This window comes from Accipiter gentilis, chromosome 5 (assembly GCF_929443795.1).
Source record: "Accipiter gentilis chromosome 5, bAccGen1.1, whole genome shotgun sequence".
NCBI classification, from domain to species: Eukaryota; Metazoa; Chordata; class Aves; order Accipitriformes; family Accipitridae; genus Astur; species Astur gentilis.
Window position 1 is genome coordinate 40,846,180 of NC_064884.1, and position 27,136 is coordinate 40,873,315.

The following is a 27,136-nucleotide window of genomic DNA, read 5'->3' on the forward strand; positions in this document are numbered from 1 at the left end:
GGGGAGCAGAAAACAAGAAAGGAAAAGGAGGGAAAGGAGAGAGTGGAGGAAGGGAAGGAGAGGCATTGGCCATATTTTCGGAGAGCCCAGGCTGGCCTTTTCCAAAGGGCTGACACCCTTTGCAAGAGGAGTGGGGCATGCTAAGGCCCTCTCCAAGCAATGGTCACGATCTCCGTTGTTTGGTCTGGCATCATCTTCTGAGTTCCCGGGGATCTTTGTCTGGGCTGTCACCAGTGGCTTTAGCAGGGGGAGCACCTTCTGCTGCCACAGTAGCGGCTGGTGATGCAGGAGAGGTCACAGCACCCAGAGTTGATGGGCACTCCATTACTGCTGAGGATGCTGCCAACGGCAGCGGAGGTGGAGGAGCCCACGGCAGTGTTCTGCGGGAAGGAGCTGAGGATGGGGCCAGGAAGAATCACCACCACGGGAGAGGGCTCGATGACAACGGTGGAAGGCTGGCACTGCCTGACACAGGGCTCATTGCAGCTGTTGGCCAGCGGGGTTGGGCCGCAGGGCTGGCAGGGCTGGCAGGGCTGGCACTTGTCGGAGCAGGACATGTCTCAGGGCTGGTGGTTCACCTGGGAGAGAGGCCAGGGAGGAAGCAGAGCACATGGACACCTGAGGAACAGCCTGCAACCCCACCAAAAGGAAGCCAAGGCACCTGCTGGGTGGGGAGGTAGAGGCTGTGCAGGGGGGAACAAGGGCTTCTTTGCCTGAGCTCAGCCGAGTCCTTCGCAGAGCAGGAAGGCCCAGCAATGCTCCTGTCTAGCCAAAAAGCTACCTCAGCCCAGCCTCAGACTCTCTCCGTGACAGACCATCTCTCCTTTGCCCTCTCCACCGACCATGATCTCAGAGCCCTGACATAAGACCAAGGAGCCGGTAGCAGTTGAGTTGTTCTTGAAGGCTCAACCTTTTTCTAGAGGAGGAGGAGGAGGGGAAAAGGGGGGTTCCAACTCACCTGGTTCCTAAGGAGAAGGAGGTGACAGAAGTGGTTGAGAGAGCGACCAGTTGGGCTGGCTTTTATACTGGCCTAGCACCGCCTCAGGGCCCAAAGGCAGTTCTGCATAAGCAACAATTTTCCTGCATGCTCCTAATGAACGGAAGCATCCCAGGTAATGACATGGGACGTGCTGCTGTTTGCCTCTATGCTGCCTTTGTATTTCCCGGTTTATGTCATGCCCATTCCATCACAGAAGCTTCTTTTGAGTGCTGGGATGAGAAGTCCAGGTCAAGGATGCATCACAGTGGGCAGGAGACAGGGACTAAGTGCCAGAAGAGTCCAGTGGAGGCAGGTGATGTCACTCTGGGGCACTCTGGTGGGTTTTTTATGGTCCTGCTGACAGGGAGGGCCCTGGCTGCTCCCAGCCCTCCAATCCTTGGCTCGTCACTCAAGGGCTGCTGTCAGTACGTGCCCTGTGCTCTTTCCTTCCCACCCGGCTCAGTCCAACAGTCAGTGGCTGTTGTCTTCCCAGGCAGGCGTGCTGCACTTCAGGTTTTCAACTGTCTTTCACCTTAAGCTGCCCTCAGGAGGAAGTTGCCAACCTCTTTGGCCTCCTCCTCTCTCTGGACAGTCCCTGAGACTCCTCTAGCTATGCTGCTTGTGCATCTGTCCTGCTCAGAGTGCCCCGTCCCTGCTCTGGCAGGGAGGTCCCCAGCAGCGCCTCGGTCACATCCCTTCCTATTGCCTCTTTCCCCATGTGCTTATCAGCAGCAATGTGCATGGGAGTGTGATTGTGTAGCAGTCTGTGGGATTACCTGCACGCACACCTATGCTTGTGCGTACACCCAGCTGTATGCCTGTATGTAGGTCGTGTTTCTGCGTACATGTGTATTTTTTTGCACAGGTGTGAGTACTTGCATGCAACTACGTGTCTCTGTGTCCTTATGCACATATGCCTGACTGTGCATCTGTGTATATCATTGTGTACACTTGTTGGCTATGCGTGAATGCATGCGTGTGTGTACATAGTTGTGCCTGACCTCACGCCCAGGCCTAACCATTCCAAGGCCCGTAATGACATCCCTCCATGACAGTGCCAGGCACTGACACAGTCTCAGCCCCTTGTTGTCTGAGGGGTCACAGACAGGGTCACAGCAATGCGGTCTCACTGAGGAGAACCCTGGCCAACTCTTTCCATGATGCCTCCAGGCAGCCTCGGGGGGCTGTGCTGCTTCCCAGCATCCTTACTCCTGAGCTCACTACCTCTAAGCTGGATCGGAGGCAAGGCAGACTAAGATGGAGGATGCACGTGTGCTCAGGCATGCCTGCATGGAACCATCAAAAGTCTGCACGCTCACATAAAGCACAGCATCAGCTCGGGACTCTGCTGAGGAGATGCTCAGGACCACAGCGGCAGGACAGGACTCAAGTACCCTGGGGAAGGACCAGGCCCCAGACACCCTCCTGGCGTTGCCTGACGACCCGCAGGGTCTGCACAGGGAGGGGATGAGGCAAACGAGCCCAGCAAAATTGTCCTGAGAGCACTGTGACTGTTGCAATGGGGTCAGACACTCCCAGCAGAAGCCCACCTGCGTGCAGCAATGAGCGACCACCAGAGAGAGATGGGGAAGCAAGAGAAAAGGATGTGGCACGTCCTCTCACATGGGAGTCCTTGGGCACGTGGACGAGAAGCACGAGCGTGCTGCCCATTTCCTGACACCTTTGCCACAAACAAGCCCACAGGAATGACCCAGGTGTACATCACCTGCCTGCACGGGACCCCTCCAGCACTTGAGCTGAGTCTTCTGCCTGTGCTGACGTTTGTCTCTGCCCAGAAATCCTTGGGCCTCTCATCCCAGCACTTACAGAAGCCTTCATATAGGAAAGCACGTGGCATAAGCCAGGAAATGAAAAGGCAGCAGTGCAGGAAACCAGGACACAGCCCATACCATTAGGTGGGATGGTCTGCATTTGACATGAGCTTGTCAGAAAATTATTACTTCCACAAAGGGTGCCTCTGGGCCTGAGGCAGCGCAGGACTGCTATAAAAGGCAGCCCGACTCTCTGCTCTCTCATCCACTTCTCTCGCCTCCTTCTCCTTGGGAATCAGGTGAGTGTGAAGCCTCTTCTCGTCCTCCTTCAAGATCGGGTCTTTCCTCGATGTATGTCTCAGCTGCTATGGGCTGTCTTAGCCCAGGGCTGGGAGCTGCTTCTCATGGCAGAGGGAAGGGGAGAGAAGGTCTTCTGCAGAGAGAGGCTGGGACTTAGTTGAGGTGGCTCCTGGCCTTGGAGCTGGGCAGCGTATGCTGAGCCAGGAGGTGCCTTGGCTCCACTGTGGATGGGTGCAGTGCTGCTTCTCATGTGTCCCCGTGCTCTGCTTCCCCTCCCCCATCTCCCAGGTGCCCCTCTTGCCCAGAGACATGTCTTGCTACGACCAGTGCCAGCCCTGCCGGCCCTGCGGACCAACCCCGCTGGCCAACAGCTGCAACGAGCCCTGTGTCAGGCAGTGCCAGAACTCCACTGTCGTCATCGAGCCCTCCCCCGTGGTGGTGACCCTGCCCGGCCCCATCCTCAGCTCCTTCCCGCAGAACACCGTTGTGGGCTCCTCCACCTCCGCTGCCGTTGGCAGCATCCTCAGCAGTAACGGAGTGCCCATCAACTCTGGGTGCTGTGACCTCTCCTGCATCACCAGCCGCTACTGTGGCAGCAGATGTCAACCCTGCTAAAGCTGCTGGCAACATCCTCGGGCAAGAACCTCAATAACATGGTGCTGGCCAGAAGATAAGAGCTTTGGGGCATTGTTTCCTTCTTTCACTCTCTTCTCTGTCTCTTTCTTTTGCTGTCGGCGTCTCCCAACGCCAGCCTAGTGGGGCCTGCGTCCTTCTGTAGGGCAGGCAGATGGACACCCTGCTGGAGCTCCACTGCATCTTAGTGGCTGCCCCTGGTGCTCCCTGTGAGCCACCTTTTCTTCTTCAGACTCATTAAAGTTGTGCTGCATCCCAGCCTGGGCCTCCGAGTCCTCCTTCCTTCTGAGGCAACTCTTCCAGTCAGCTCAGGGAAAAAGGTGGAGGAAGGGGAGGGTGGGATTCCCTGCAGTGGATTTTGTCACTTGGCAACATGGTCAATTAATTTCATGGTTTCATGAATGAACCGATTGTAACTGCTTCCGAGGCATGCTCAGCTTAGTGGGTGTCTCACCCTAGCTTGGCTCCTTTGGGCAAAGGCTTTGCCATCTCTCGCCAAGTGTTGTCTCTTCTTCCCCATCACACTTGATGAAACCTCTAGCCACCGTCTACATTCCAACTAACAGGCACCTTGGGCATTTGAAGTAGGCAATTAAGAATGAGGCAATCAAGAAACCAATGCACCCAGGAGTTACCACACAGACAATGAGTTGCAACGGGAGTCAGCCATTTCATGGCAATGGTCAGTTCCAGCAAACCAGTAATGCCAGTCGGAAGGCTGCCAGGTCCTCCCTGCTCTGGTGTATTACCGGCACCTCAGCCCAGGCATGGTCGGACCTTCATCTGGGGTAAATGGGTTCTGTCAGTCAGCCACGGGGGCTGGTTTTGTCCCTCTGACAGCAACAGAAATCACAGATTTAACCCACTACAGCTTTGTTTCTTCACTCTTGTCTGGGCAGCCGACTCCTTCTGGTCACGTACTGGGCCACGGTAAAGGAGAACAAGACGCTGGTAACTGATCTCATTTCCCTGGGCTTCCCAGACCTCTTCTCCATGTGTCTTCTAACTCTGGTGGAGAATGGCCTCCTCATTGTCACTGCGTGGACCAATTAGCACCTGCAGACCCTGCTGCATTTCTTCTTCCTCATCAGGTTTCCTTTGTGGAGATCTGGTACACCATAACCATTTTGTCAAAAATGATGAAGACTTTCCTTGTCACCAGGGAAATCATTTGTGTTGCCTGCTGGCTGGCACAGTCATTTTCCCCCTTCCTCCTGGCTACCACTGAGTTCATGATCCTCTCAGTGATGTCCTTTAACTGTGATGTCACCATACGCAAACTGCTCCAGTATACCACTCATATGAAAAAGAAAATCTGCTTCCTGCAAGCCCTGGTAGCATGGACATGGGGTTTGTGCTCATCTTCACCCAGGTGGCTCTCCTGCTGAATGGCCATTCTGCAACAAGAAAGACACCACTGGGGTCCAAGTCCCCTGACTCGGCCTCTGATGATCCAGATCCAGCACCTGCCGCCACCCCCTTCTACATGTTAAAGATGACCGAAGGGCTGGAGAACCTGTCCTATGAGAAAAGACTGAAGGAGTTATGTCCTTTCTCCCTGGGGAGCAGAAGGCTTGGGGGGAACCTCATCACTGTATTCCGGTGGCTACAAAGAGGACGGAGGCTCTCTCATCGGAAGGAGTCACAAGGAGAAGACAAGGGCCAAGGAGTACAAGTTGCACTGGGAGAGGGTTCATCTTGACATAAGAGATACATTTTCTACAGTACAAACAATCATTCACTGGAACAACCTCCCCAGGGATGTGGTAGAGTTCCCACCCCTGGAAGTCTTAAAGATGTGCTTGGACAGGGTTGTAGATGATCTCATCTAGGCTCCCTTTCCCATGAAACGTTGGACCAGATGATCTGTCAAGATCCTTTCCAGCCTGGACTATTCTATGATTCTATGGTCCTCTCAGTGATGTCTTTCAGTCGTGATGTCACTGTATGCAAACGGATCCACTGCACCACTGTCAAGACAAAGAAAATCCGCATTCCAAAAGAGTTTATTGCAATTGAGACTAACATTTATTTTGCAGAGAAAATGGGAGGCTGCATGGCTAATGTCCTTTTCATTTCCTAGACTTGTTCACCTAGTGAGGCATACGCTGCAGGCAGGGAATAGCAAAGAGGGACATGAACATTTGAACTTCTTCTCTAGAAAGCTTTTGTCACGATCCAGAGAAATGAGAACCCCCAAAGAGTGAGTCAGCAGGTCCACATTAGACTTCTGCCTAAGGCAGCAGATACCTATACCCAGAGGAGTGTACTGATTATCTAGGTTTTCTAGGTGAAAGCTCTGTTGTGTGTTGAATGGCTCCTTCGGGGGTGTGTGGGGGGGTGGGGGTTGTTGTCCATTGCCTGGGGCCAGGGCAGAGCAGGGCCTTGGACCCAGGCTGGGGCTGTGCCTTCCTGGGCTTAGTACTGGTAATCTTCCTCCCTGTGTAACTGCCCAGACTGGTCCTGTTCCCTACAGAGCCTGACATGGGGAGAGGTGTCCTACAGTGAGGGCACAGCCCTGCCCTTCGGTGTGTCCATGTGGTTCCCAGTGGTGTGCAGGGCCTGTTGGAGGACAGATCTCCAACGGCCAGGGACTGCAGGACTACGAAGACCCTGCCCTGCGAGTGAGGAGCCGTGGTGGTGTGAGCAGAGCTCGGGCTGGCCCTGCCTCAGAGCACCTGGGGAGCCAGGGAAGCTGAGTATGGGCAGGGTCATCCCCAGCGTTAGTGCTGTGCTTGGGTTGGTGCCTGTCCTGTACCACCGAAGGTGCCCAGTGCCGAATGAGCTGGACAAAGATGGTGTCTCTGCCCTGAATCGTGGGCAGGAGGAGCATGAGGGGAACCTCACACGGTCCATGGGGCGCTGTGTGCCTGAGACATTATTCTGAGCCCAGCATTGTCTTCAGGAGCTCCTTTCCTGCACCCAGGAGACCACAGATACCCAAGGGATGCCAGGATATAGAGCATTGCCTGGGCCTAAAGGCCAGGGTCCGAAAAGAAAATTTCAAGTGTAATTGAAAAGCATACCTAAACGTTGGCATTAATAGCAAAGCCACAAGTCCTTTGCACAAACTCAGGGAAGATGGGCACCTGAAACAATCCATGAGAAGGCAGAGGGGGTCACTGGACTGCGGAGAGCGCAAGTAGCTGTGGGGCTGCTCTGTGCACTGCTGCCATCTGCCCAGTCACCCGCTGCCTGTAAATGGTGGGGTGGTGGCCAGAAAGTGAATCTTTGGGCACTGGGTGCTCTCCTGGAGCCCCAGTGGCCCATGGGGCTGCTGTGTTCACAGGGAGTGGGGACTCCATTGTGCAGCCTCAGTGTGGCTGATCCCGATCCTAACTTGTGAATTACCTCAGCCCTGCGTGTCTGGAGAGCAGCTGGGCCCTCCCACGTGCTGAAGGGCTGTAAGAGGTACCTGGCTCACCTGCCTGTGCCCATGTGTGCTGGCCATGGACGTAGTTCGAGTAATGGAGGGGAAGGGAAGGTGGAGATGAGGCTGTGGGCTGCCCCCAGGCATTCTTGTCTCCCCAACCCCACTCCTGCCACCCTTGGGAGGAATCCTCTCTCTGATGGCCACTGGCTGTGGAGTCGCTGGGGATGTCTTTGTCAGCTGCAAGGGAAAGGGCACAAAACAAAATCCACTGCAGGGAATCCCACCCTCCCCTTCCTCCACCTTTTTCCCTGAGCTGACTGGAAGAGTTGCCTCCGAAGGAAGGAGGACTCGGAGGCCCAGGCTGGGATGCAGCACAACTTTAATGAGTCTGAAGAAGAAAAGGAGGTGGCTCACAGGGAGCACCAGGGGCAGCCACTAAGATGCAGTGGAGCTCCAGCAGGGTGTCCATCTGCCTGCCCTGCAGAAGGACGCAGGCCCCACTAGGCTGGCGTTGGGAGACGCCGACAGCAAAAGAAAGAGACAGAGAAGAGAGTGAAAGAAGGAAACAATGCCCCAAAGCTCTTATCTTCTGGCCAGCACCATGTTATTGAGGTTCTTGCCCGAGGATGTTGCCAGCAGCTTTAGCAGGGTTGACATCTGCTGCCACAGTAGCGGCTGGTGATGCAGGAGAGGTCACAGCACCCAGAGTTGATGGGCACTCCGTTACTGCTGAGGATGCTGCCAACGGCAGCGGAGGTGGAGGAGCCCACAACGGTGTTCTGCGGGAAGGAGCTGAGGATGGGGCCGGGCAGGGTCACCACCACGGGGGAGGGCTCGATGACGACAGTGGAGTTCTGGCACTGCCTGACACAGGGCTCGTTGCAGCTGTTGGCCAGCGGGGTTGGTCCGCAGGGCCGGCAGGGCTGGCACTGGTCGTAGCAAGACATGTCTCTGGGCAAGAGGGGCACCTGGGAGACGGGTGAGGGGAAGCAGAGCACGGGGACACATGAGAAGCAGCACTGCACCCATCCACAGTGGAGCCAAGGCACCTCCTGGCTCAGCATACGCTGCCCAGCTCCAAGGCCAGGAGCCACCTCAACTAAGTCCCAGCCTCTCTCTGCAGAAGACCTTCTCTCCCCTTCCCTCTGCCATGAGAAGCAGCTCCCAGCCCTGGGCTAAGACAGCCCATAGCAGCTGAGACATACATCGAGGAAAGACCCGATCTTGAAGGAGGACGAGAAGAGGCTTCACACTCACCTGATTCCCAAGGAGAAGGAGGCGAGAGAAGTGGATGAGAGAGCAGAGAGTCGGGCTGCCTTTTATAGCAGTCCTGCGCTGCCTCAGGCCCAGAGGCACCCTTTGTGGAAGTAATAATTTTCTGACAAGCTCATGTCAAATGCAGACCATCCCACCTAATGGTATGGGCTGTGTCCTGGTTTCCTGCACTGCTGCCTTTTCATTTCCTGGCTTATGCCACGTGCTTTCCTATATGAAGGCTTCTGTAAGTGCTGGGATGAGAGGCCCAAGGATTTCTGGGCAGAGACAAACGTCAGCACAGGCAGAAGACTCAGCTCAAGTGCTGGAGGGGTCCCGTGCAGGCAGGTGATGTACACCTGGGTCATTCCTGTGGGCTTGTTTGTGGCAAAGGTGTCAGGAAATGGGCAGCACGCTCGTGCTTCTCGTCCACGTGCCCAAGGACTCCCATGTGAGAGGACGTGCCACATCCTTTTCTCTTGCTTCCCCATCTCTCTCTGGTGGTCGCTCATTGCTGCACGCAGGTGGGCTTCTGCTGGGAGTGTCTGACCCCATTGCAACAGTCACAGTGCTCTCAGGACAATTTTGCTGGGCTCGTTTGCCTCATCCCCTCCCTGTGCAGACCCTGCGGGTCGTCAGGCAACGCCAGGAGGGTGTCTGGGGCCTGGTCCTTCCCCAGGGTACTTGAGTCCTGTCCTGCCGCTGTGGTCCTGAGCATCTGCTCAGCAGAGTCCCCAGCTGATGCTGTGCTTTATGTGAGCGTGCAGACTTTTGATGGTTCCATGCAGGCATGCCTGAGCACACGTGCATCCTCCATCTTAGTCTGCCTTGCCTCCGATCCAGCTTAGAGGTACTGTAACTGAGGTCTACCCGCTCCCCTTCGTTGACCTTGCTGAGATCATTGCAAGATGTTGCTGCTGGGAGGCTTCAGCCACTGCCACCTCCTCTTCCCGTGGGAGCAGCTTTCAAGCTTAAGTCCTAGTGCTCGGCTCCAACCTGAGTTACAGCTCCAGCTGTGACACATCCGTGCCTGTATTGGGCCATGGACCACACTGATCTCAGTCTGGACCCTGACGTGCGGGTGACTTCCCAGCTCCACCTGAGACCTGCCTTGCCTCTATGAACACACCTGGTGATTGCTGGATATTGCTGAACCCTGATGACTATCAAGCTGACCTGGACTCACTGACTCACTGACTTGCCTTTCCAGCCTGAGCCCAGACGCATGTAAGACAAGAGCCTGAGCCAGAACACGAGCAGGACAACCTCAAAGTCTGCGCACACTTGCAGACCCATGATCTTATCGGGGCTTTGGAGAAAAGCTGGGATAGCTCTCATGTCTGGAGTGTGCAGTGGCTGTGCAAAACAGGAGGCAAAACTGCAACCCTGCATGCCGTCAGAGCAGGTTTCTGTCCCCTCAGGGACCTGCCAGGCAGAATGCCTTGGGAAAGTGCCATGGGGTTTCAAAGAGGTGCAGGGAGCATGTGAAACACAGCAGTAAAGATCTGATGATAATAAAAAGAAGGAAACCACCATAATTAGTTCCACCCGCTCCGCTTGATAAAGGCATTCAGAAAGACTTGCCAGGGACATTAGATGGCTGTGGTTTTGGAGCATTTCTTTCCAAATCGTAAAGCGTGACCAACCAGAGCGTTTTTCTTGAGGCTATTCACAGTTACTTCTGTCCCTTACTGAAGCCTGGAATGGTTCTCTTCTGTTGAAATTCCTATCCATCTAGTTGTGCTTCACTCTCTGTTGGACCCACGCTACCTATTGAGTTTATGTGGCAAGGGTTCAGCAGCTGGGGGACAAGGTTGCAAGGGTGGCCTCTGTGGGAAGAGTCCAGCAGCTACACCCATGTCTGACAGAGTCAGGTCCAATTGGCTCCAAAAGGGACTCTGCTGCCCAATGCTGAGCCCAGTAGGAACGCTGGTGGTGCCTCCGTGAAAACATATTTAAGGAAGGGCAAAACACTGCACAGGAAGTGTGGAATGGAGAAAAAGTAATTGTGAGAAACAAGCTTGCAAACACCAAGGCCAGAGAGGAGGGAGGAGGAGGAGGTGCTCCAGGCAATGGTGCAGAGATTCCCAGGCAGCCCAAGGGAAAGACCATGGTGGAGCAGATACCCACACAGCAGCCCATGGAGGATGCTTCGCCAGACCAGGAGGATATCCCAGGCAGGAACTGTGGTCCATGCAGAGCCCATGCTGAAGCAGGCTCCTGGCAGGAACTGTGGCCTCTGGAGGACCCACACTGAAGCAGTCTTATCCAGAAGGCCAGCAGCCCGTAGACACAATCCACTCTGCAACCAGCCTTGAAATACTGCAGCCTATGGGAAGGACTCATGCTGGAGCAGAAGAACATGTGAGGAGGAAACAGCAGCAGAAAGGAACAGTTGTGTACTGACCACCGTCCCCCATTCTGCATCCCACTGTGGTGCTTAAGGGTGGAGGAAGTAGAAGAGCTGTGAATGAAGGAGGGAAGTTGGGGCTGTGAAAAAGAGGTGGGGATGGGATAAAGGCATTTTAAGGTTTGGGGGTTTTTTGCTGTTTCTCACCATCCTGCTATACTTTTAATTGGCAATAAAGTAAATGAACCTTCCCCAAATCAAGCCTGGTTTTGCCTGTGATGGTGATCGGTAAGTAATCCCTCTGTCTTTATCTCGACCTGTGACCTTTTTCACCTTACTTTCTCCTCCTGTCCTGTTGAGAAGGGAGAGTGAGAAAGCAGCTGGGTGGGTGTCTGGAAGCCAGCCAAGGTCTTTTTAGTTTCACACCGGTTATGGCAATTAGAGGTGCCGTGACTGTTTGTCATTCACATGCTTTTTTTTCTGTCCTTGAATCTGTGCCATCGGGAGCAGTCTCTTTCTCCCGCTGTTGTTGCCCTCAGAGGACGCTGGGCAATGCTGCCAGCTGGCCTTTGTGCTTGTGTACCTGGGAACTAGGGACAGCTTTACAGCTTTTCTTTCCCCAACCGTCCATCCCTCATTGCCTCCCTTTTCCGGTCCATCCACCCTCAGTCTTTCACAGGTAGGTCAGTGCAGAAGATCTCAGCTGTCTTTGTAGTCCCAAATTTCTGAGGTTTGAGCACCAAAGGCTGTTCCCCATGAGCTCTTGGCTTCAGGAGAGGAGGAAGCTCGGACGTGGGGCACAGTACAGTTCTCCTCTCTTGGCACCCAGGCAGGAGGCCCTTCTGTGCCAGGCTGGGCTCTGCGGGTAGGGCCCTCAGTTCTCCCTGGGCACCCCTATTTCCACTATGCACCCAGAGATCTGCAAATGAAGATGCTGTTTCTGTGAGGGTCTGGGGTTAGTGGCCTGAGGGAAAAGGAGAAGGTGGTGAGAGCTTCTGCCATGGAACCGTTCTTTCCCTGCACCCCAGGATGGGATTGCCCTTGCCGTGAGCTGCAAAGAGGGAGCGCGGGCTGTTCTGACCTGTGCTCTCACTAGAGTATCATGGGAGGAACTGTCAGTCCCTCACCTGTGCCATCTTGCAGGCCCATGCAAAAAAACTTTTTGTCCTGGAGCTGCTCCGTCGGATGGGAGTTGGGGATGTGCACCCTGCAAGACACCTCAGCCCTGCAAATCTGTGTAATGAACCGCTGGGGCTGCACGGGGCACTGTATGGGTGTGACGGAAGAACAGGCGACTTGCCCTAGCTGTCTTTACCCTTGGATGCATGCCATGGCCCTTCCTTCTGGAGCTGGGTGGGAAGGTGAGGAGGAGGAGGCTCTGGGCTCTCGCCAAGGTGATTTCTCCTACCATCCCCTCCTTCCATCCTCACGGCCGTCTTCTGTCTGAGCCTTCTCCCCCAGCAGAGCTTCATCCAGAGCAAGAGGAGCTGCCTTGAGTGCTTGTGGGGCTGCCAAGCTCCCAGGGCCCCCTGCAGCACTGGGGTCCTCCCATGAAGACAGCATAAGTTGGGATCACCACCTGTAGGGCATGCTTGGAGGCCAACGGGAATATTTCTGGGCAGAGATGCAGCAAGGGAAGGGCTGATGGTCACTGCCTGTGGAGTAGGCAGAGATGTTGTCCTCAGCGCCAAGGGACAGGGACTGAAGGAGGCCAAGAGACAGTGTGTCCTGCCCTCCCAGTCCTCTAGGAATGAGAAAGGGTCCGGCTGCTCACCCATTTGTTCCCTCCCAGCATAGCTCCCTTCTCCCTGGACAGCTTTGGAGAGCACTCAGAGAGGAAAGGACCACACAGAGCCAGAGCCTGGGATGCAGCAGAGTTTAATGAGTCTAAAGAGGGAAACAAGATGTCTCTGAGAGGAGGACACAGTGAAAGGATTGCCACAGGTGGCCAAGTGTCAACACCCCAAGAGGGAAAGGGGCAGGCAGGTCCCCCCAAGCTGCCTTTGTTGCGCCTCAAGGCTGAGGGGAGCAGAAAACAAGAAGGGAAAAGGAGGGAAAGGAGAGAGTGGAGGAAGGGAAGGAGAGGCATTGGCCATATTTTCGGAGAGCCCAGGCTGGCCTTTTCCAAAGGGCTGACACCCTTTGCAAGAGGAGTGGGGCATGCTAAGGCCCTCTCCAAGCAATGGTCACGATCTCCGTTGTTTGGTCTGGCATCATCTTCTGAGTTCCCGGGGATCTTTGTCTGGGCTGTCACCAGTGGCTTTAGCAGGGGGAGCACCTTCTGCTGCCACAGTAGCGGCTGGTGATGCAGGAGAGGTCACAGCACCCAGAGTTGATGGGCACTCCATTACTGCTGAGGATGCTGCCAACGGCAGCGGAGGTGGAGGAGCCCACGGCAGTGTTCTGCGGGAAGGAGCTGAGGATGGGGCCAGGAAGAATCACCACCACGGGAGAGGGCTCGATGACAACGGTGGAAGGCTGGCACTGCCTGACGCAGGGCTCATTGCAGCTGTTGGCCAGCGGGGTTGGGCCGCAGGGCTGGCAGGGCTGGCACGGCTGGCACTTGTCGGAGCAGGACATGTCTCGGGGCTGGTGGTTCACCTGGGAGAGAGGCCAGGGAGGAAGCAGAGCACATGGACACCTGAGGAACAGCCTGCAACCCCACCAAAAGGAAGCCAAGGCACCTGCTGGGTGGGGAGGTAGAGGCTGTGCAGGGGGGAACAAGGGCTTCTTTGCCTGAGCTCAGCCGAGTCCTTCGCAGAGCAGGAAGGCCCAGCAATGCTCCTGTCTAGCCAAAAAGCTACCTCAGCCCAGCCTCAGACTCTCTCCGTGACAGACCATCTCTCCTTTGCCCTCTCCACCGACCATGATCTCAGAGCCCTGACATAAGACCAAGGAGCCGGTAGCAGTTGAGTTGTTCTTGAAGGCTCAACCTTTTTCTAGAGGAGGAGGAGGAGGGGAAAAGGGGGGTTCCAACTCACCTGGTTCCTAAGGAGAAGGAGGTGACAGAAGTGGTTGAGAGAGCGACCAGTTGGGCTGGCTTTTATACTGGCCTAGCACCGCCTCAGGGCCCAAAGGCAGTTCTGCATAAGCAACAATTTTCCTGCATGCTCCTAATGAACGGAAACATCCCAGGTAATGACATGGGATGTGCTGCTGTTTGCCTCTATGCTGCCTTTGTATTTCCCGGTTTATGTCATGCCCATTCCATCACAGAAGCTTCTTTTGAGTGCTGGGATGAGAAGTCCAGGTCAAGGATGCATCACAGTGGGCAGGAGACAGGGACTAAGTGCCAGAAGAGTCCAGTGGAGGCAGGTGATGTCACTCTGGGGCACTCTGGTGGGTTTTTTATGGTCCTGCTGACAGGGAGGGCCCTGGCTGCTCCCAGCCCTCCAATCCTTGGCTCGTCACTCAAGGGCTCCTGTCAGTACGTGCCCTGTGCTCTTTCCTTCCCACCCGGCTCAGTCCAACAGTCAGTGGCTGTTGTCTTCCCAGGCAGGCGTGCTGCACTTCAGGTTTTCAACTGTCTTTCACCTTAAGCTGCCCTCAGGAGGAAGTTGCCAACCTCTTTGGCCTCCTCCTCTCTCTGGACAGTCCCTGAGACTCCTCTAGCTATGCTGCTTGTGCATCTGTCCTGCTCAGAGTGCCCCATCCCTGCTCTGGCAGGGAGGTCCCCAGCAGCGCCTCAGTCACATCCCTTCCTATTGCCTCTTTCCCCATGTGCTTATCAGCAGCAATGTGCATGGGAGCGTGATTGTGTAGCAGTCTGTGGGATTACCTGCACGCACACCTATGCTTGTGCGTACACCCAGCTGTATGCCTGTATGTAGGTCGTGTTTCTGCGTACATGTGTATTTTTTTGCACAGGTGTGAGTACTTGCATGCAACTACGTGTCTCTGTGTCCTTTTGCACATATGCCTGACTGTGCATCTGTGTATATCATTGTGTACACTTGTTGGCTATGCGTGAATGCATGCGTGTGTGTACATAGTTGTGCCTGACCTCATGCCCAGGCCTAACCATTCCAAGGCCCGTAATGACATCCCTCCATGACAGTGCCAGGCACTGACACAGTCTCAGCCCCTTGTTGTCTGAGGGGTCACAGACAGGGTCACAGCAATGCGGTCTCACTGAGGAGAACCCTGGCCAACTCTTTCCATGATGCCTCCAGGCAGCCTCGGGGGGCTGTGCTGCTTCCCAGCATCCTTACTCCTGAGCTCACTACCTCTAAGCTGGATCGGAGGCAAGGCAGACTAAGATGGAGGATGCACGTGTGCTCAGGCATGCCTGCATGGAACCATCAAAAGTCTGCACGCTCACATAAAGCACATCATCAGCTGGGGACTCTGCTGAGCAGATGCTCAGGACCACAGCGGCAGGACAGGACTCAAGTACCCTGGGGAAGGACCAGGCCCCAGACACCCTCCTGGCGTTGCCTGACGACCCGCAGGGTCTGCACAGGGAGGGGATGAGGCAAACGAGCCCAGCAAAATTGTCCTGAGAGCACTGTGACTGTTGCAATGGGGTCAGACACTCCCAGCAGAAGCCCACCTGCGTGCAGCAATGAGCGACCACCAGAGAGAGATGGGGAAGCAAGAGAAAAGGATGTGGCACGTCCTCTCACATGGGAGTCTTTGGGCACGTGGACGAGAAGCACGAGCGTGCTGCCCATTTCCTGACACCTTTGCCACAAACAAGCCCACAGGAATGACCCAGGTGTACATCACCTGCCTGCACGGGACCCCTCCAGCACTTGAGCTGAGTCTTCTGCCTGTGCTGACGTTTGTCTCTGCCCAGAAATCCTTGGGCCTCTCATCCCAGCACTTACAGAAGCCTTCATATGGGAAAGCACGTGGCATAAGCCAGGAAATGAAAAGGCAGCAGTGCAGGAAACCAGGACACAGCCCATACCATTAGGTGGGATGGTCTGCATTTGACATGAGCTTGTCAGAAAATTATTACTTCCACAAAGGGTGCCTCTGGGCCTGAGGCAGCGCAGGACTGCTATAAAAGGCAGCCCGACTCTCTGCTCTCTCATCCACTTCTCTCGCCTTCTTCTCCTTGGGAATCAGGTGAGTGTGAAGCCTCTTCTCGTCCTCCTTCAAGATCGGGTCTTTCCTCGATGTATGTCTCAGCTGCTATGGGCTGTCTTAGCCCAGGGCTGGGAGCTGCTTCTCATGGCAGAGGGAAGGGGAGAGAAGGTCTTCTGCAGAGAGAGGCTGGGACTTAGTTGAGGTGGCTCCTGGCCTTGGAGCTGGGCAGCGTATGCTGAGCCAGGAGGTGCCTTGGCTCCACTGTGGATGGGTGCAGTGCTGCTTCTCATGTGTCCCCGTGCTCTGCTTCCCCTCCCCCATCTCCCAGGTGCCCCTCTTGCCCAGAGACATGTCTTGCTACGACCAGTGCCAGCCCTGCCGGCCCTGCGGACCAACACCGCTGGCCAACAGCTGCAACGAGCCCTGTGTCAGGCAGTGCCAGAACTCCACTGTCGTCATTGAGCCCCCTGCTGTGGTGGTGACCCTGCCCGGCCCCATCCTCAGCTCCTTCCCGCAGAACACCGTTGTGGGCTCCTCCACCTCCGCTGCTGTTGGCAGCATCCTCAGCAGTAACGGAGTGCCCATCAACTCTGGGTGCTGTGACCTCTCCTGCATCACCAGCCGCTACTGCAGCAGGAGGTGCCCCCCATGCTAAAGCCACTGGTGACGTCCCACAGAAGGACCCCCCGGAAGCTCGAAGATTTTGCTTGTCTGAGGACAGAGCATTAGGTCATCACTTTCAGAGATGCTGAACATCCATGGCTCTACCTGCAAAGGAAGGCAGGAAGGGCATGCCTGGGCTTTCTGAAGAGATGGCCCATGTATAACTTGCCTGCTTCTCACTCTTTTGTCTCTCTCTTCTCTCTGTTGTCTTCTGCTCCCCAGGGTCATGGGTTTTTCCAAAGCCAGTCCTGAAGGGATCTGCTGCCCCCGCCCCTTTGTGGTGTAGGCAGCTGGACTCCTTTAAGTAACTCCACCCTGGCCTCAGGGCACAGGCTCTTGGATGTTCTGGTGCTCCCTGTATCAGAACCTCCACTTGTTTACCTTATTTCCCTCATTTAAATCATTAAAATTCTGCTGCAACTTAACCTGAGCTTCTGTGTTCTTTCCTTTTCAAGATGTTCTCACAAGGTACCCAGGGACAAAAGCCTTGTTCTAGTCAGATCAACATGATGCAAGGGCATGTGGGCACCCTCCACTACTATGAGATGAAGGAGGGGTTGGGCCACACTGCACTGCGAAGCTTTGTGCAGTGTCCCTTGGACCTGAGAAAGGTGTTGCCAGCTGCCCAAATAACAGTGTCCACCTGGGACTGCCTTGATGGATCTCTGCCTCCTCAGGCTTGGAGTGCGTCCTGCAGATCAGAAGCCTGTCTTCTTCTGACCTCTAGTGGGGAACTGGGGGCCTGCAGGAGGTCATGGAGTAGGTCATCAGCTACACAAGCTGTTGAGGAAGACCATTCCTCCTGCTCTGAGTGGAGCTGTGTTAGAGGAGTAGGTTAAGACAGAAGATTTTCCTGAAGGACAGCAGGAATGGGGTTGGGTGAATTGCCTCAGGAATAAGCCCCAAGTAGCAGCATGGCTAGCTTGCACAGCCCCAGAAAGTAGGGTTAAGGCTCCCATGCAGCACCATGATCTCCTGGAGCAGCACCTGATTTCACCCAGCTGTTGCACAGACAGGCAGGGCTGAGGTGATTCACAAGTTAGTATTGGCCAGTCCACAGTAAACCAGATACTCAAGCCCCAGTTCCATGAGAACCCAACACCCCCATGGGTGAGAGCAGATCCAGGACCACAACCAGCTCCCAAACTCCCACAGCTGCTCTGTGGTAGCTGATGTTCCCCAGCTATACAGTAGCTTTCCTTGGGAACTGGCCCTCTAAGGTCTCATCAATGCCAGGACTCGGTTCTGATCCTGAAAGGCTCTATGTGAGGGTAGATCCTCCTGCCTTGCCTTGGGACATGTTGGTTACAATGGGACGTGCTTTTGCACTCAGCAGCATCTGTGAGCTGTCTCTTTTGGGCAGCTCTAGGTTCAAAAGTGGTCTCACTAGCTTTAACTGATATTCTTGGGCACTAGTTGGAACAACAACCCCAGCACATCAGAGTAATTTTGCTGGAGGCATCTCAGAAAGAAGACTGTAGCTATCCAGGTCTGGGGCTGTGGAAATCAACTTACCCCACGCAGGAAGTTGAAACCAAGACAGAAGGTCTTTTCCTCTGCATGGAGGTCCCTCATCTACATCCTGGCCTATCCTGTGGACAGCAAATAGTGTCTCTATTGCCCAAGGGCAAAGAGGTAATGACCCTCTCTGGGGCACCAAATTGCCAGCGGTTCCCATTCTGCTGTGTTCTTCTTATCTACCCTTTTTCAAAACTGTGCCTTTCCTTGGCAGGGCTGTGCCTCACTCCAGAACACATTAAAGGCCAAGGGCAGGAGTGGTTCCTAGAGGTGAGCCTGGAGATGTGCACATCCAAAGTCTCCTGTCTGTCCATACCATCAGGGAATCAATATGTGGTCAGGTGCTGTAGGCTGAGTTCAAACGTTACTCAAAAATGTTCCATTCAGTTAATTCAGAAGAGGTAGCATGGCCAGCATTAGATGTTTTTCCTCTGAATTTGAGTTTGATAGATTGGGATTAGCTCAACTGTTACATTAGTGATTCAATACCCAAAAATCAAACCCACAATTCCCCAGGTCCTAAGGTACTACACAGCCACTCAGTAACCATTGTGAGCTGTAGTCTACAGTCTTTGGAAACTCAAAATATATGCTCACAAACCCATGCACGAGTTCCCAATTTTGCAACATCACAGTTTATTGTTAGTGCTGAGCTGATGGCAACAGAGTGTGGGGTTGTGGGGGCTTCACAGGAAGTTGAGCTTTCCGGGGTCCCATGACTCTGTCTCCACACAGATTACACAACAGATTCAAGTCATTGGCTCACTTCTGTTGTTCATGTCCACTGAGTTTGTGATAAGGTCATATGGCTTCACTATTAATGCCCACATCTATGTATTCTTTCCTACGATACTTGAAAATTTCTTTCTAGACCTCCCTCCTCATTTCAAGGTGATGATAAAAATGCTGGCACCCGCGGTCCTGTGGGTGCAGACAAGGAACTCCTGAAGACAGTGTTGTGTTTGAAATAGGGGCTTAGGCACACCAGTGCCCATCGGATCAGGTGAGATTCCCCTCACACCAATACTATTGTTCTGCTACTGGGTCCCCTCTTGCCCTTGAATTGAAGGGACTGCGACCTGTGAATGAGTCCATATGAGAGCAGGACACTTCAAAGTATCTATGGCTGTGGTTATGTCAGTGCTGCCACAGGTATACCTCTGAAGGGACTGTGGCCCAAGGATAAGTCTATGCTGGAGAAGGTACTCCTTGAAGCATCTCTGGCTGTGGATAAATCTATGCCGCAGCAGGTACACCCTGAAGCATAAGTGGCTGAACATGAGGCCATGCTGGAACAGCTCAAAGCATCTGTGGCCATGGATAAGACTATGCTGCAGCAAGTATACCCCTGAAGAGACTCTGGCTCATAGATAAGGCCACACTGAAGCAGTTACACCCCTATGGGACTCTATGTTAAACTCTATCATCTGGTCTGAAGGGACCAGGGGTGGACATTGTAACAGATATACCTTTAAATGGTTGTAACTCATGATTTGAGTTATGGGAATGTTATAGGAAGTACTATAGCAGGAATCACTTGAACCAATGAAGGACAAGCCTTACAAGAATCAATGCAAGTACAGCCATGATCCAACTTAAGCTGGCTTTAGTGTCCAGTAACTCCACACAACACACCACCTCTCCTGTCCTGAGTGACTACTGTAACTGATGGAGTCCAAAGTCATAGACTAAATGAACTCAATAGACATTTATGGACATTTTACGAACATTTTACAGGGGTGGTCCATGGACTAAGGTAATGATATCTGTGTATATAGCAAAGGATTAAAAGGGGGGGACGGTTAATAAGGATGTACTGGATAGTGTGGGAGCTGAGTATGACATAAATGGTAAGGAATAAAGGTGAAGAATGTACTGGTTTTGGCTGGGATAAATTTCTTCATAGTAGCTGGTATGGGGCTATGTTTTGGATTTGTGCTGAGAACAGTGTTGTTAACACACTGCTGTTTTAGTTGTTGCTGAGCAGTGCTTACATAGCATCGAGGTTTTTTGTGCTTCTCAGACTGCTCCACCAGCAAGTAGGCTGCACAAGAAATTGGGAGGGGATACAGCTGGTACATATGATGTCACACTCAGTAATAAAAGCTGGGGTAAGAAGGGGTAGGGGGGGGTGATGTTTGGAGTATTGGCATGTGTCTTCCTATATCACCATGTCATGTGATGAAGCCCTGCTTTCCTGGAAATGGCTAAACACCTACCTGCTGATGGGAAGTAGTGGATGAATTCCTTGTTTTGCCTTGCCTGTGCATGCAGCTTTTGCTTTACCTGTTAAACTGTCTTTATCTCAACCCATCAGTTTGCTCACTCTTAGCCTTCTGATTCTCTCCTGCATCCCACCAGGAAGGGGGAGACTAAGCAAGCTGCTTTGTGGTTAAGCCACAACAGACTGCCAAAAGAAGGCTTCATTGCAGCCTCAGCCAGAGTCGCTTACAGCAAGATCTCCTGTTGAGTGAGAGTCTGGATCATGCCTCACTCCTGGTCCTGTCCTACAAAACTACCAGGAAGAAAAACTGCTGCACTTTTCACCTAAATGCCCTCCTGTGATCAGCTCCCACAGAGTGGGGAAAAAGTTATGCAAGTGGTCACAGGGGTGAGCAAACACACAGAAAATCTCCTTCCCACATCAGGTGATTTCCCTTTCTTGGTTTCAGGGGTCCAGTCTCCACTGAAGCAGCATGCCTTAGATTCTTCAGAAATGCCCCATCTGGGCAGATTCTTTGATCTGTTCACAAAGACTCATCAAGTTCTTTTCTGCATGGGAAAAGGGATCTCTAACTGGAGATCCCTGACTGAATAGGGGAAATAACACTGCCAGGGGAGAGCTGAGGACCACCTCCCTAGAGCTCAGCCTTGCACAGAGACATTTGCTCCCTCAGATAGGTTTTTGCACAGCCAAGAAAGCTCCCAGCAGCAGGATATCATGCATAGCACAGAGGTAGGAGGACATCTTGACTACCTCTAATGCAGGACATTGAATTTCACTGTGTTGTTTGGCAATGTGGTGAATGGGCTGCTCTCCTTGGAGCCAGTTGCTGCCTGATATGACAACAACTGGGGGGAACTTGTCCTCTCCTCTGCTGGTACCAGACCATAGTGTGAAAGTTAGAGCTCTGGTAGGTGCGGGTGGTCTGAAAGGTGTCTCTCTCCCACCATGACTAGGCCCTTTTTCTGGTTGACAGTGGTCTGGCCCATGGTGTCTCTAAGAAAGTGAGAGACAGCAACAGAGCAAGGAAAGACTCCAGGAAGCAAACCTAGAGATGTGATGCAAGTTCTTGTGGGAGAAGGCTTCCTGTTCCTTGCTTTTCAGCAAGAACACAAGGGCTGGGGACAGCAAGGTGGTGAGGGCAAGAGCTCTCAGTTCTCAGCTCAGTGTGGTCCCATTGTGCAGTAATGACCATCACCTCATGCTAGAATGCCACTAGAGGACAACTGTATTGTGCCCCACTCCCAGATTACTGCTGTCCTGTTGCTTGAAGATTCCAGAAACAGCCTGTTGTGTCTGGCCTTCATGCTGGGACCCACAGAGCAGCTGAGAAAATTACATCCTGCTTCCAATTTCCTGTCAGCCAGGATTGCTCCTGGGTCCCAGTATCCACAAATCAAAGCCAGAATGGAGGAAGGAGGGGTCTTTGGCAGTTGTGACATACAAGAAGAAATCAGTGGCCACAGCATACTTCATTGTATGTGCCAGCCAGAAGAGAGAGTGGTGCTGCCTGTTAATAAGATAAGAGTGGCCACAGCTTCAAAATATTCACTGAATTTGTGTTGCCAGGGCAGAAGTTTCAAACTGCAGTAGAGGAGAGTACTCCTCAGGGACACAGCTGTGAAACATCGGCCCCAGTGGATCAGAAGAGAGAGGCAGAGAATAACGAATGGAGGGACAGAAGGAGCAAGGAAGGGAAGGATGAAGAAAGAAAAGCAGAAGTTAGTCTGCAATGATCTGTGCCCTATGGCCATGTCCTAGGCAGTGCTTCCTGTTCTTCTTATGGCTCTGTCAGAAAGGCCCAGATACAACTAGGCTGACTCAGGCCACAGGGGTATTGATAGAAACCAGGGTGCCAGTCTGATGCAACAGAGCAACGGTGACAGGTTGGGACCTCTCATGAATTGACAACCCCATGCCCCAGTAGAGAAACCCTGCATCCCTTGGGCCTCAGGGACAGTGTCTGATGAATTCCCTGATGTGTCTTTGTCTTCAACAGTGCCAAGGTGAGAGAACCTCTTCTGAAGGAGCAGTTCTGCAGGTAAAGCAGCAGCTGTCCTCACACATGGGAATCCTTGGACGTCTGGTCAAGGATTGCAGGCCTGGAAAGATCTTGGCCTTCCCAGCCAATTGGGCTGAAAACAACCCCGTAGGAGTGCCCCAGGCCAATGTCTCCAGCCTGTAAGGGAACTGTCCTGGTTTCAGCTGGCATAGAGTTAATTGTCTTCCTAGTAGCTGGTACAGTGCTATGTTTTTGAGTTAGGTATGAGAAGAATGTTGATAACACACTGATGTTTTCAGTTCTTGCTAAGTAATGTTTAGCCTAAAGTCCAGGATTTTTCAGCTTCTGACACCCAGCCAGCGAGAAAGCTGGAGGGACACAAGAAGTTGGCACAGGACACAGCCAGGGCAGCTGACCCAAAGTGGCCAATAGGGTATTCCATACCATGTAACGTCACATTTAGTATAGGAACTGGGGGGAGTGGGGGTGGGGAGGATCACTGCTCAGGGACCAACTGGGCGTTGATTGGCAGGTGGTGAGCAATTGCACTGTGCACCATTTGTATATTCCAATCCTTTTATTATTAGTGCTGTCATTTTAGTAGTGTTATCATTATCATTATCAGTTTCTTCTTTTCTGTTCTATTAAACTGTTCTTATCTAAACCCATAAGTTTTACTTTTTTTCCCGATTTTCTCCCCCATCCCACTGCAGGGGCGGGGGGGTGAGTGAGCAGCTGCATGGTGCTTAGTTGCTGGCTGGGGTTAAACCATGACAGGAACCCTCCAGTACTTCGGATGCACCTTATGGTAGCAATGACATACTCCTGCCATGGAAATTCTTGCAATTCTCATTCCAGACCTCAAAGTAAATATCCATGGGGAAATGAACATGGCATAAACACAGGAATCAAAAGATAGCAATGCAGGAATCTGAAACATGGGCCATATCATTAACTGGCATGTTTTGCAACTCATATGAACCTTTCAGAAAATTATTACTTGCACAAAGGATTCCTCTAGGCCTGGAGCAGTGCAGGACAGGCCAATTCTCAACTCTCTCATCTACTTCACTCCCTTTTTACTCCTTGTGAAACAGGTGCGTTAGAAGCTCTGTTCTCTTCTACCAGGGTGTGGTCTTGCCTCAATAGACAGCTCAGCTCAGTCCTGTGATGAAGCGTAGGGCTGCCTGTAATGGAATTGAGAGGTGGGTAAAAGGTCTGGTATGAAGGGAGAATGAGAATTTGACTAAGTGGATTCTGAGTTCTGAGCTAGACAGAAGCATCCTTGAGCCCACCAGCTCTTTGCAGGGTCCTTGGGACCTAAAGGCAAGAAATTATATATGCCTCCCTGCATAGCCTCTACCTCCTCACACAGCAGCTACTTTGAATCTCTCATTGTGGAATGACAGGCTGCTCCTCATGCAATCCTGTGCTCCGCTTTCCCCTGCCCTCTACACAAGGTTCACCTCTGGTGCAGAGACATGCCCTGCTATGACCAGTGCCTGCCATACCCGCCATGCTAGCCCTGCAGCCAAAAAACACTGGTCAAGAGATGCAAGGAGCCCTGTGTCAGTCAGTATAAGGACCCTAACACTATCATCCAGACATCACCTGTGGTGCTGATCCTGCCTGGCCCCCCTCCTCAGTCCTACCCACAGAACACAATTATGGGCTTCTCCACCTACGCCACTGTTAGCAGCGTACATAGAAAGCTCAAACTCAAGAAGAGTGAATATGCACTAAGACGGATTGGGACTGGTGTCACCACGCAGGAGGAAAGCAGCACTGCTCGGGATGAACGTGTGCTGTGAGAAAGATGCTGCCCTGCCTCTGTCTGTGCGCTGGGTGGCCAGAGAAGGTCACCAGGGAGCCTTTTGCCCTGCTGGGTGTGGCTGTGAGGGTTGTGTCCCTGGCCGCCTCCTTTGTCTCCTTCTGCCTGAGCACTGCAGTTCCAGCTCTGGGAACTGCCAGCAGGTTCCTACCTGCCTGTCTCAGGTGCGTGGCTCCCCTTGGGCAGCCTGGCCTGGCCTCTGACAAGAGGCGGCAGTTTACAAGCGGGCACGAGTGCCTGTGAGGATGTCCAGGGCCCTTGTGACCAAGAGGATTTTGGCAGGTCGAGCCGTGGCCTGGCGGCACCAGTTGGAGGCTCCCCGTGCTGGAAAACCTGGTTCTGGCACTGGGGAGCCTGGGGCCCGGCAGAGGTGGCTGCTTGGTTCCCTTAGTTTGGCTGAGCAAGTACTTTAACCACAAGGCAATGGGAGTAGAAAGGCTCCCTGGGGCAGAGGTGTGGCGTCGCAGGCAGCCCTCAGAGTGTTTTGTTCCAGCCTTTGGGCTGAGGTTTGGAGGCAGCTTTGAGCTGCTGAGGGAGGAGAGCACGCGAGCTGGCAAGATTCAGCTCCCGCTTCCTGGGAGCTCCCTGGGCACCCTGTTGAGTGGAGAGCGTGACACGGTCCAGGTTTTCCCGGCAGCCTTGGTGGGACTGGCAGAGGCTGGTGGCACACGCGTGTCGGGCTGGAGAGGAGCAGGCCAGTGGGTTGCTGGGCCTGTCGGCGCTGGAAGGGGGAAAAGGGGAGTCCCGACCCTCCGTCAAAACCGGGAGCTATCCTTTGGGGAGAGCGGAGGCCACAGGTGGCACGTGGCAAAGGATGGGAGACGTGTTGTGAGCAGGGGTCGTGAAAGGGGGGGGCAAGACTCTATGCATGTCTTTTGCAGGTAACGCAAATCCTCCTACGTAGTGTTTCTACGTGCATGCCTAGAGAGACAGAGAGTGAGCTGTCAGGAAACAGACCACACCTGCACTTAGACACTCCGCCTCTTCTAGCTGTGCTGGAGGAAATGCTGGCAGCCTGACCAGGGATAGACAAAATCCCCCAAGATGTACAAAGAAGATTCAAGTCTACGCAGGGAGAGCTGAAATGCTGCAGGAGCAACGGCTTGTAGTAGGAAGCCACAAAGGGAGGTGAGCGAGGGAGAGAGAGGCTGTAGCTGGAGAAGTCTTGTGGCCAGGGGTGCACCTGGGAGAGGTGGCAGGGAGGAGCACAGGGGTGTGTGTAGAGGAGCAACCTGTCATGCAACCACCACCACCACCACTACCGCACCTGCCACAGGGAGAGGGGCCCTCCTGAAGCAAGAGCTGCCTGCCAGGGAGAGCTCCCAGGTGCGGCTGGATGCAGAAGCAGCAGCTCCCAGTGCCAGCGCCACCCGCCAGTGCGGCTGGGGAGACGGACTCCTCGCTCGGGCACTGGTTGGGCTCCCCATCATCCGCAGGGCGCTGTCGAAGGCTGAGGAGGGCCTTTGTGTGCAGGGATGCAGCAAGGCAGGCCCTGACGGCTGCGGCTCTGCAGGAGCCAGGGACATCTTCCCCAGCTGCAAGGGACAGTGTCTTGGAAGGAGCGCACTGCCTGTGCCTCACCGTCTCCTTCCTCCAGGAATGCTGCTGGCTCTCCTTTGTGCCTGCAAGCTCTCCCCAGAGCAACGCCTTTCTGTCTGGCAGCTGTGGGGGAGCGTCCGGGGAGAGAAGGACCACGCAGAGGCCCAGGCTGGGATGCAGCAGAACTTTAATGAGTCGAAAGAGGGAAAGGAGGTCCTCTGAGTGGCGGCCATGGTGCAGGGAGCACCAGGGGTAGCTAGGAGTCTTTGCCCCTTGGCCAGGGTGGAGTTTGCACTGGGCATCCTCCCGCCTGCCTGCCTGTCCCTGAGAGGGAGGGCGGCAGCAGGCCCTTCCTGGGATGGGGCTTAGCAGGTGATCACAGCCCAGGGGAGCAGAAGACAACAGAGAAAAGAGAGAGAGAGAGAGAAGAGAGTGAGAAAGAGGCACGTCAGCCAAGGGCCATGTTTCCAGAGAGCCCAGGCGTGCCGCTTCGTGCCTGCCTTTGCAGGTGGAGCCATGGATGCTCAGTCCCTGTGAAAGCGATGGCCAGGATCTCCGTGCTCAGTCCGTGACCGTCTTCTGGGTTCCTGGGGTTCCGTCTGTGGGTCCGCCTGCGGCAGCTTTAGCAGGGGAGGCATGTTCTGCCGCAGTAGCGGCTGGTGATGCAGGAGAGGTCACAGCACCCGGAGTTGATGGGCACTCCCTGACAGCTGAGGATGCTGCCAACGGCAGCGGAGGTGGAGGAGCCCACAACGGTGTTCTGCGGGAAGGAGCTGAGGATGGGGCCGGGCAGGGTCACCACCACGGGGGAGGGCTCAATGACGACGGTGGAGTTCTGGCACTGCCTGACGCAGGGCTCGTTGCAGCTGTTGGCCAGCGGGGTCGGGCCGCAGGGCTGGCAGGGCAGGCACTGGTTGTAGCAGGACATGTCGCGGGGCTGGAGGTGCACCTGGGGGGAGAGGGCAGGGAGGAGCACAGGGGGGCGTGAGGAGCAGCCTGTCCGCCCACCGTGAGGGAGCCAAGGCACGTGCTGGCTGGGGAGCTGGAGACCGTGCAGGGAGGTCCACAGGCCTCTTTGCCTCTCCACCTGGGCACCGAGCAAAAGGAGCCAGGCCCAGGAAAGCTCTTTCCTAGCCAAGAGCCCAAGAGTCCCCTCAGCCCAGAACCAGCCCCTCTCCACGTCAAACCTTCTCCCCGCTTCCCCTCCCAACACAGGCAGCCCCAAGCCCCGGTATAGGACAGAGCTTCCAACTCACTTGCTTCCGAAGGAGAGGAAGGGGAGCAAAGTGGATGAGAGAGCGAAGAGCTGGGGTGGCTTTTATACCGGTCCTGCACTGCCCCAGGTCCAGAGGAAGCCTCTGTGGAAGTAACAATTTTCTGAGAAGCTCATCTGAAATGCAAAACATCCCAGCTAATGATACGGGCTGTGTTTTGGTTTCCTGCACAGCTGCCTTTTCATTCCCTTGTTTGGCCGTACCTGCTCCTCCTTGAAGGCTCCTTTTCAGTGCTGGGGTGGGAGGCCCAAGGATTTCTGGGACCGGAGCGCATTGGTGCCAGCAGAAGATGAGTCCCAAGTGCCGGAGGGGTCGCGTGCAGGCTGGGGACATTGGCCTGGGGCACTCGTGTGCGCTTCTTTGCAGCCCCATTGGCAGGAGGGGCCCTGC

The 27,136-nt window shown here is 54.2% G+C and overlaps 1 protein-coding gene and 5 pseudogenes across 1 annotated transcript; 2 read left to right on the forward strand and 4 right to left on the reverse strand.

Moving 5' to 3' along the window:
• Positions 1 to 239: 239 nt before the first annotated feature.
• Positions 240 to 557, reverse strand: LOC126038930 (feather keratin Cos2-3-like). Its single transcript, XM_049801388.1, has one exon. The coding sequence runs from the start codon at positions 555 to 557 to the stop codon at positions 240 to 242; it is 318 nt and encodes a 105-aa protein (XP_049657345.1).
• Positions 558 to 2,916: 2,359 nt separating this feature from the next.
• LOC126038915 (feather keratin Cos2-3-like) lies at positions 2,917 to 3,666 on the forward strand (annotated as a pseudogene).
• Positions 3,667 to 7,698: 4,032 nt separating this feature from the next.
• Positions 7,699 to 8,448, reverse strand: LOC126038913 (feather keratin Cos2-3-like; annotated as a pseudogene).
• A 4,475-nt stretch (positions 8,449 to 12,923) lies between these two features.
• LOC126038470 (feather keratin Cos2-3-like) lies at positions 12,924 to 15,334 on the reverse strand (annotated as a pseudogene).
• Positions 15,335 to 15,600: 266 nt separating this feature from the next.
• LOC126038917 (feather keratin Cos2-3-like) lies at positions 15,601 to 16,350 on the forward strand (annotated as a pseudogene).
• A 9,744-nt stretch (positions 16,351 to 26,094) lies between these two features.
• On the reverse strand, positions 26,095 to 26,862 carry LOC126038918 (feather keratin Cos2-3-like; annotated as a pseudogene).
• Positions 26,863 to 27,136: the final 274 nt, after the last annotated feature.